This window comes from Ascaphus truei, unplaced genomic scaffold, assembly GCF_040206685.1.
Source record: "Ascaphus truei isolate aAscTru1 unplaced genomic scaffold, aAscTru1.hap1 HAP1_SCAFFOLD_754, whole genome shotgun sequence".
NCBI lineage: Eukaryota > Metazoa > Chordata > Amphibia > Anura > Ascaphidae > Ascaphus > Ascaphus truei.
The window spans coordinates 115302-125863 of record NW_027457089.1 but is presented as its reverse complement, the minus strand read 5'-3'; the positions used below and the strand labels follow the sequence as shown (position 1 = coordinate 125863).

At 49.0% G+C, this 10562-nt stretch overlaps 1 protein-coding gene across 3 annotated transcripts in view; it reads right to left on the bottom strand.

The window, feature by feature from the left end:
* Positions 1–3358: 3358 nt before the first annotated feature.
* RTCA (RNA 3'-terminal phosphate cyclase) overlaps positions 3359–10562 on the bottom strand; it is a 42818-nt gene continuing 35614 nt past the window's right edge. For all 3 annotated transcript variants that reach the window (XM_075584808.1, XM_075584806.1, XM_075584807.1), the window contains exons 11-12: positions 9162–9266; positions 3359–3713 (exon numbers count right to left, since the gene is read on the bottom strand). In XM_075584808.1, coding sequence (XP_075440923.1) covers positions 3627–3713; positions 9162–9266 — 192 coding nt within the window. In that variant the 3' untranslated portion in view covers positions 3359–3626. The remainder of the gene's footprint in view (positions 3714–9161; positions 9267–10562) is intronic.

Here is a 10562-nt window from a genome sequence, read left to right as displayed (position 1 = left end):
AGACTGGTGCTACGCCCGTTACTGGGAGCAGACTGGTACTATGCCCGTTACTGGGAGCAGGCTGGTACTATGCCCGTTACTGGGAGCAGGCTGGCATCTCGCCCGTTACTGAGAGCAGGCTGGTACTATGCCCGTTACTGGGAGCAGACTGGTACTATGCCCGTTACTGGGAGCAGACTGGTGCTACGCCCGTTACTGGGAGCAGGCTGGCATCTCGCCCGTTACTGGGAGCAGGCTGGCATCTCGCCCGTTACTGGGAGCAGGCTGGCATCTCGCCCGTTACTGGGAGCAGGCTGGTACTATGCCCGTTACTGGGAGCAGGCTGGCATCTCGCCCGTTACTGGGAGCAGACTGGTGCTATGCCCGTTACTGGGAGCAGGCTGGCATCTCGCCCGTTACTGGGAGCAGACTGGTGCTATGCCCGTTACTGGGAGCAGGCTGGGATCTCGCCCGTTACTGGGAGCAGGCTGGCATCTCGCCCGTTACTGGGAGCAGGCTGGCATCTCGCCCGTTACTGGGAGCAGGCCGGTGTCCCGGTGGTTACATTTGCAAACGCTCAGACTCGGCCTCATTGTTAGACACAGCGCAGAATGAACACGTGTGTGTGAGATCTGCACGGACGATGTGATTGGCTGCGCTGAGTGATAAACACTAGATGCGGTTACATTTCAGTGTCTGACCTCGTTATATCACAATCCCAGTTATGCAACAACACGCGGCTGCTATATTCCCGTTACCCCCGCTCTGCACGTTAACCCCTCGCAGGACATAGCTGCGGATAAACAGGAAATGTTTGATCTCGATGCTTCGGAGATGAACCCTCCCGTTACCAGTTCTGCGCAGTCAGAGGCTCCCGCGGCGCAGCGCGCTTTCTGGGGGCGGAATTATTAACAAGCAGCCGTCTCCGAGCGCCGATACCGACATCGAGAGGCCGACACTGGGCCTGGGATACATCGATCTCCAAAAGTAGCAACTAACCTGAGCGTGGGGGAACCCCCGGAGCTGATCCTGTACCCCGACTTCTGGGGAACCCCCCGGCGCTGATCATGTACCCCGACTTCTGGGGAACCCCCCGGAGCTGATCCTGTACCCAGACTTCTGGGGGGTCCCCCCGGAGCTGATCCTGTACCCCAACTTCTGGGGGTGTCCCTGGAGCTGATCCTGTACCCCAACTTCTGGGGGTCCCCCTGCATCTTAAGATATTGGAGGTTTTTTGTCCCTTGAGGTGACTAAAAAAAGTTGCAACATTGTGTCCTGATGCCGCTTTCCATTGGCTGCCGGAACAGCCAGACCCATGCAGCCATTTTGTGTGCCCCAGGGAAGAATTCTAGCTATCTCTGAAACCTGGGTCCTCTGGAGGTCGGGAGACCGTGAACGATTCCCCCCCCCCCCCCCCCCCTCGGGTTCAGGTAATTAAAAACATAATACCCTAATAGACATAATATATATAAATATATATAAATATATAGAGGAGAAAGAGAAGAGAGCGCACGCCCCATAGTATAAAACTGTATATTTAATGATGGGAAGGGGGAGGGGGGGAAGAATATCACTCACAAGGGTAAAGAAGTTAAAAGCATGTCGTGATTATATCACCACCATCCGGTATCTTTGCTTGTCTCTGATGTCCGTCAGTCTCTGGATGATGGAGGATCCGTGGGCCCATCACCCTTTGAGAAAGTCGCCCGAGTGTGACGAAACGCGTCAGGGAGCGTCATTATGCAATACGTCACGTACGGACATTGACGTACGTCATCACGTGTGCGCATGAACAGGCCGGTTCGTGCGTCTAACAGCTTGAGGCCATCCAGCTAGGAGATTCTCTGAGGACTCCAACACGATTCCGGTGTACTTCTTCCACACTCTGAAACCTCCTGATGATCACGGATCCTCCATCATCCAGAGACTGACAGACATCAGAGACAAGCAAAGATACCGGATGGTGGTGATATAATCACGACATGCTTTTAACTTCCTTACCCTTGTGAGTGATATTCTTCCCCCCCTCCCCCTTCCCATCCTTAAATATACAGTTTTGTACTATGGGGCGTGCGCTCTCTTCTCTTTCTCCTCTACAGATTCCATAGGATGTGGTTCATCCTCTTGAGAGCAGCCGGAGACCCCCTGCACCTACGTCATTAATTTCATTGACGAACTATTTCACAAAGGACTGTTTTTTCACTTTATTTTATTTTCTTTTTGCACATTAATGTACTGCGTTTATCCTAAGTTATTTAATTGAATATATGTTTATTGTTTTACACGCAGGCACTGACACTAATCATATTGTTATTTGATATTAACACCATATATAAGAATTTTATCACTATTTATACCCATTGAGGCGCTGCTTTTTCTTGTTTTGTTAGTATATATATATATATATATATATATATATATATATATATATATATATATACACACAGTGTTCGACAAACCTATACATTTGCTCGCCCCGGGCGAGTGGATTTAACCCCCGGGCGAGTAAATATTGGCCCAAGCAGCACACGTTTGGTACTAGGTGGCGAGTAGATTTTTTGGTGATTTGTCAACCAATATAATGAATCACTAAGGTATTTTTTTTAATTTGTAACATTTCCTCATAAACAAAAGCTTTCGGTTCTTTTTATCATCTTTATCTAATGTCTTCTGATGATAAGACTGTTTGTCAGTCCTTCAAACAAGGGTAAATTGTTGTGTGTACAAAATAATTCTGCAGTATTGCCTGAGAAAAAGGAAACACATTAATTTCTGACACGCTACAAAGACGTAAAACACTGCACGATGCGCAGCGCTATAGGGATAGGCGTACGCTGATGTTGTGGGGGCGGCCATCTTAAATGTGACCCACAGGGATTGTATATTATGTGCTTCAACTTCAACAGGAACGGAGAGCCCCCAGTATGGGCACCGTGCTGGCAGTGACAGGAGGTGAGCTACGCGCACCGTCTGAGAGCAGAGGATACCCCCGGACAGGAGGTATTAATGCTGCAGTAATCTCTTAATCCCAAACACAGAGGGGATCAGCAGATACACTGCTATGATAAATCACTCTCTGCTGAGCTCTGCTGGTTGTCCTCATAACTGCAGGCAGAAGTACAATACGAGAGAGGAGAGAGTAAGGAGAGACAGAGAGAGAGAGAGACAGACAGAAAGAGAGAAAGGGGGAGAGAGAGAGAGCGAAGAGGAAGGGGGGGAAGAGAGCGAAAGAAGAGGAAGGGGGAGAGTGAGAGAACAGATAGGGGGAGAGAGAAGGGAGGAGAGGGGAGAGAGAGCGCTCAAAGTTGGAGAGTGAGAAAAGAGGGGGAGCGCGCGCGCGTGAGAGAAGAGGTGGAGAGAGAAGACGAGAGACCGTGTGTGAATTTAAGGAACAGTTGGATTTATTTGATTTATTCGGATTGTATTGGGAGGTGCAGGAAATGTCTGCGGGGGTAACACAAGTAACACAAAATATTCACTGACACAAACTCAAATCCACAGCAACGTCTGATTATAAAAATGCAATGTAAGCGGCCACTGCAGTGTCGGAGGTTCATGCCTCTGTATCGCCACAACTAGACCGGCCCCCCTGTGTGCGATGCTCTGCCTGTGCTCACGTACAGGAAGACGAGGCCGGGGCACAGCGCTCAGACGCTGGGATTCTGGAGACCGATTCCTTGGCACTCGATAATGCAGCACTCTGTATCTGTATCCTTTGTCACTGTGAACCTAGCCTGCAGCAGAGAGAGACAGAGACAGCCTCGTTACACCCTGGAGCGCACACACACACACACACACACACAGCCTCGTTACACCCCGGATCGCACACACACACACACACACGGCAGAGACAGCCTCGTTACACCTCGGATCGCAGAGACACACACACACACACACAGGCGTAGAAGTAATAACAAATATTCAAGTCCTGGAACATTTGGGTAACAGTGATCATAACATGGTCTCATTTGAAATAAATTATCAAAAAACAGATTACTTGGGTTCAACAAAGACTTTAAACTTTGGAAAAGCAGATTTTAATAAACTGAGGTCTAATCTAGTAGTAATACAATGGGATGAGGTTTTTGCAGGGAAAAATGTAGAAGATAAATGGTCAGTCTTTAAAACTTGGTTAGAAAAGCACACTTATCAGTGTATACCCTTGGGTAATAATTATAAAAGAAATAAGTCAAAACCAATGTGGCTAAATAAACAGGTAGGGGAGGAAATGGACAAGAAGAGGAAGGCGTTTAGATTCTTTAAGTCAGAAGGGACAGAGACATCGTATCAGAATTATAAGGAATGTAACAAAAATTGCAAAAGGGCAATCAAATTAGCAAAAATGGATAATGAAAAAAGGATTGCAATAGAAAGTAAGGTCAACCATAAAAAGTTCTTTAAGAACCTTAATGACAAAAAAATGAGAAAAGAAAATATAGGACCCTTTCAGTGTGAGATGGGTAGGCAGATTATTGGAGATAAGGAAAAAGCAGAGATATTAAACAAATTCTTTGCCTCTGTGTTTACCAGGGAAGAATCAGGTTCAATTGTAGCGTTGCCGGCACTATAAGCGCGGACTAAGATTTTGCAAAGGCTTTTGATATGGTTTCACACACGAGGTTGGTGTACAAAATAAAGAAAATTGGACTCAGTAATAATATATGCACCTGGATTGAAAACTGGTTGAAGGACAGACAACAGAGGGTTGTCATAAATGGAACTTTTTCAGGTTGGGCTAAAGTCATTAGTGGAGTACCTCAGGGATCGGTACTGGAACCCCTGCTTTTTAACTTGTTTATTAATGACCTTGAGGTTGGGATCGAGAGCAAAGTCTCCATCTTTGCTGATGATACTAAATTGTGTAAGGTAATAGAATCAGAGCAGGATGCAATTTCTCTTCAGAAGGACTTGGAGAGACTGGAAACGTGGGCAGGTAAATGGCAGATGAGGTTTAATACAGATAAATGTAAGGTTATGCATTTGGGATGCAAGAATAAAAAGGCGACTTACAAATTAAATGGAGATATATTGGGGGAATCCTTGATGGAGAAGGATTTAGGGGTGCTTGTAGACAGCAGGCTTAGCAATAGTGCCCAATGTCATGCAGTAGCTGCAAAGGCAAACAAGATCTTATCTTACAATTTTGGGCACCACTTCTTAGGCCGCGGGCATGGTCCGTGCTGAGGCGCGCAGATGCTTGTCAGTGAGCCCCTGCAGCCGCAATGAGAGCGGCTTTAGCAGGGGCTCGCGCACACTCCTCAGGCGTGCGGAAGCGTATCCGACAAGAAAACGTTAGTTTCAGCGCTCACGGGAGCGCAGGGCCGGTCACGTGAGCGGTTCGCCCAATGTCACTGGCCCGCCCCCCGACGGCGCGAGAACTAAGGCTGTGGACTATGGACTCAGCCTTAGAAAGGACATTATGGAACTAGAGAAAGTGCAGAGAAGAGCCACCAAATTAATAAAGGGGATGGACAATCTAACTTATGAGGAGAGGCTAGCTAAATTACATTTATTTACATTAGAAAAGAGGCGTCTGAGAGGGGATATGATAACTATATACAAATATATTCAGGGACAATACAAGGAGCTTTCAAAAGAACTATTCATCCCACGGGCAGTACAATGGACTCTGGGCCATCCCTTAAGGTTGGAGGAAAGGAGATTTCACCAGCAACAAAGGAAAGGGTTCTTTACAGTAAGGGCAGTTACAATGTGGATTCATTACCCATGGAGACTGTGATGGCAGATACAATAGATTTGTTAAAAAAAAAAGTTGTGTCACGGGAGACCAGTACTTTTACACCGGGATCACTAGCACCAGACAGGACAAAGTTGTTGAATAAAATGGGGTTTATTCTGGCACGCCAGCAGACAAAACAAAGATACTGTACAATACCAACTGGGGGCCTGGGGAGTAGACTCGAGCCTCGCTGGGTGTAGGGGCCCGCTTCAAGAAGGCTTGCCCTTTCCGCTTCTCATCCAGGATATCAAAGGGCTGATAACACAGCAGCCACTCACATGTATCTCCAGCTGGTCACAGTTAAGATCTAAAGTCCTTCCCAGAGTGTCTTCCAGATGGTCTTCTGAGGGAATCTCCACACTCCTTCCCAGAGTGTCTCTCCCTCTGTTAGTCGCTCTGAAGGTAGATCTGCATTCTCTGATCAGCAGCACCCTTTATATATCCCTCTGTGGCTATTCTTTATATGGGAGGGGCTGTTGGCCCATCAGAGCAAACCCGATTGCCCACTCTTTCACACTCACCAAATGTCTAACACCTCCACGCTCCCAACCATTGTCTCAATACACATTTATCTGCAGGAACCTCTGCTGATTAAATCAGAGTCCCCTCCATACAAATCCCATTACAAGTCTGCTATCTTAGAAATGATTACATACAGTCACATAATCCAATTAACACTTTACAGGGCTGATTCCCAAATTACATCACAGTGCTTACACATAGATCACAAAACACTTTACCTCATATTGCTTGCTCAACTAGACTTGGGGATTGCATTAACAGGGAATAAAGTGCTTTGGAATTCATTCTCACATACAGTACATAGTGCATTATACATTCTCACATACAGTACATAGTGCCTTATACATTCTCACATACATAGTGCCTTATGCATTTCCTGTTCTCCCCAGACATTAAATACATTTGGTTGCAATAAGCCTTACATAGGTGGCCAAGTTACATAGATTTAGGGGCTTCATCCCGGTTTTGTGATGCCAGCTAGCCCCACTGTCACAGGTTGGACATCTTTTTTAGAAAGGAAAGGTATACAGGGATATACCAAATAAGTAAACAGGGGAAGGATGTTGGTCCAGGGATTAATCCGATTTCCAATTCTTGGAGTCGGGAAGGAATTTATTTTCCCCTTATGAGATATCATTGGATGATGTTACTCTGGGGTTTGTTGGTTGTCTTCCTCTGGATCAATAAGTAAGTATAGATATAGGACAAAGTATCTGTCGTCTAAATTTAGCATAGGTTGACCTTGATGGACCTACGTCTTTTTTCAACTTCATCTACTATGTAACTATGTAGAAAGAGCCTCGTTACACCCGTGTTGCCCAGAGACAGAGAGACACAGAGAGAGGCAGAAACAGAGAGAGAGAGAGGGTGCACAGATATCCCCAAAGCAGTCACCCGTAGAGTTAGGGTATCCTTAGGTACCTCTGTCTCATGCTGTATCAATTATAGATTGTAAGCTCTTGGCCCCAGTGATCTCCCATGCTTAACATTGCGAGTGAAACTCCTTCACCCTTTCTGTAGGATTCTCCTGAATTACCCACGCTGTGCGCTTATATGTGAGGCGCTGTGTGCTTATGTGAGGCGCCATGCGCTTATATGTGAGGCGCTGTGCGCTTATACGCTGTGCGCTTATATGCGAGGCGCCGTGCGCTTATATGCTGTGCGCTTATATGTGAGGCGTCGTGCGCTTATATGCTGTGCGCTTATATGTGAGGCGCCGTGCGCTTATATGCTGTGCGCTTATATGCGAGGCGCCGTGAGCTTATATGTGAGGCGTAGTGCGCTTATATGTGAGGCGCTGTGCGCTTATACGCTGTGCGCTTATATGTGAGGCGCTGTGCGCATATGTGAGGCGCCGTGCACTTATATGTGAGGCGCTGTGCGCTTATACGCTGTGCGCTTATATGCGAGGCACCGTGCGCTTATATGTGAGGCGCCGTGCGCTTATATGTGAGGCGCCGTGCGCTTATACGCTGTGTGCTTATATGTGAGGCGCTGTGCGCTTATATGCGAGGCGCCGTGCGCTTAAATGCTGTGCGCTTATGTGAGGCGCCGTGCGCTTATGTGTGAGGCGCCGTGCGCTTATATGTGATGCGCCGTGCGCTTGTGTGTGAGGAGCCGTGCGCTTATGTGCGAGGCGCTTATATGTGAGGCGCTGTGCGCATATGTGAGGGGCCGTGCGCTTATATGTGAGGCGCCGTGCGCTTATATGTGAGGCGCTGTGCGCATATGTGAGGCGCCGTGCGCTTATATGTGAGGCGCTGTGCGCTTATACGCTGTGCGCTTATATGTGAGACGCCGTGTGCTTATATGTGAGGCGCCGTGCGCTTATACGCTGTGTGCTTATATGCGAGGCGCTGTGCGCTTATATGCGAGGCGCCGTGCGCTTAAATGCTGTGCGCTTATGTGTGAGGTGCCGTGCGCTTATATGTGAGGCGCCGTGCGCTTATGTGTGAGGCGCCGTGCGCTTATGTGTGAGGCGCCGTGCGCTTATTTGTGAGGCGCCGTGCGCTTATGTGTGAGGCGCCGTGCGCTTATGTGTGAGGCGCCGTGCGCTTATGTGTGAGGCGCCGTGCGCTTATTTGCGAGGCGCCGTGCGCTTATTTGCGAGGCGCCGTGCGCTTATGTGCGAGGCGCCGTGCGCTTATGTGCGAGGCGCCGTGCGCTTATGTGCGAGGCGCCGTGCGCTTATATGTGAGGCGCCGTGCGCTTATGTGTGAGGCGCCGTGAGCTTATGTGCGAGGCGCCGTGCGCTTATGTGTGAGGCGCCGTGCGCTTATGTGTGAGGCGCCGTGCGCTTATTTGTGAGGCGCCGTGCGCTTATGTGTGAGGCGCCGTGCGCTTATTTGTGAGGCGCCGTGCGCTTATGTGTGAGGCGCCGTGCGCTTATGTGTGAGGCGCCGTGCGCTTATTTGTGAAGCGCCGTGCGCTTATGTGTGAGGCGCCGTGCGCTTATGTGTGAGGCGCCGTGCGCTTATTTGTGAGGCGCCGTGCGCTTATTTGTGAGGCGCCGTGCGCTTATTTGTGAGGCGCCGTGCGCTTATGTGCGAGGCGCCGTGCGCTTATGTGTGAGGCGCCGTGCGCTTATGTGTGAGGCGCCGTGCGCTTATTTGTGAGGCGCCGTGCGCTTATGTGTGAGGCGCCGTGCGCTTATTTGTGAAGCGCCGTGCGCTTGTGTGAGGCAACGTGCGCTTATTTGTGACGCGCCGTGCGCTTATTTGTGAGGCGCCGTGCGCTTATATGCGAGGCGCCGTGCGCTTATTTGTGAGGCGCTGTGCAAATCGTACAATAAAGGGGGCTTTGCTTATGAATAAAGTGATATATGTTACGTTCCGCTTGTTCCTACCCCCTTATTAATTCTGTTTCATGCACAAGAGATAGATAGATATATTTACCCCCTGCACCTCACGGGTTGTGTTACCTTTGTCAGCTGTTCTGTGAAATGTATGGCGGTCTCCGTGTGCAGGGTGAGGGGTCCCGTCCGGAGGCGAGAGGTCCCATCAGCCAGCGCCATGAAAAGAATCAGCTGCAGGAGAGACGCGGCCGTCACTATACACCGGCCAGAGAGGTAATCATATACACAAACCACCCCCCCCCCACCCCACGAGGTGTGTGTGTGTGTGTATGTATATATATATACACACACACACACACACAGACCGCCCGAGAGGTACTCATATACACAAACCCCCCCCCCGAGAGGTAATCATATACACAAACCCCCCCCACCCCCCGAGGTGTGTGTGTGTGTGTGTGTGTATGTATATATATATATATATACACACACACACACACAGACCCCCCGAGAGGTACTCATATATACAAACAGCCCACCCCCACCCGAGGTACTCATATATACAAACAGCCCCCCCGACCTGAGAGATACTCATATATGCACATAGCCGCCCCAAAAAGGTACTCATATATACACACACAGCCCCCCCCGAGAAGTACTCATATATACACACCCAGCCCCCCCCCCCAGAAATAATCATATATATACACACCCAGCCCCCCTAAGAGGTACTCAAATATACATACAGCCCCCCCGAAAGGTACTCGTATACACACACCCAGCCCCCCCCCCCCCGAGAGGTACGCATATATACACACAGCCCACTCGAGAGGTACTCATATATACACAGCCCCCCGAGAGGTACTCATATATACACACACAGCCCCTCCCCCCATACAGTAGGTACTCATATATACACACACAGCCCCCGAGAGGTACTCATATATACATACTGCCCCACAGAGAGGTTCTCATATATACATACTGCCCCACAGAGAGGTTCTCATATATACCCACTGTCGTCCCCCTACCCCATAGGTACTCATACAGTATATACCCACGGCCCCCCCGAGAGGTACTCATATATGCACACACACACACCAAGAGGTAATCATACATACACACACAGCTTCTCCCCCCCCGCCCGAGAGGTACTCGTATATACACATACACAGCCCCCCCCCCGAGAGGTACATATATATATATATATATACATATACATATACACACACACATATATATACACACACACAGCCCCCACCCCCCACCCCCCGAGAGGTACATATATATATATACACAGTGTTCGACAATTAATTATAACTACACGCCTGTGGCGAGTGGATTTAGGCAGCTGGCGAGCCAATTTTTTTTTTTAATAAATAAATAACCCCCCTCCCTGATTGGTGTGACGCGGGTATGTTCCCGATTGGTGTGACGCGCGTATGTTCCTGATTGGTGTGACGCGCGTATGTCCCTGATTGGTGTGACGCGCGTATGTCCCTGATTGGTGTGACGCGCGTATGTCCC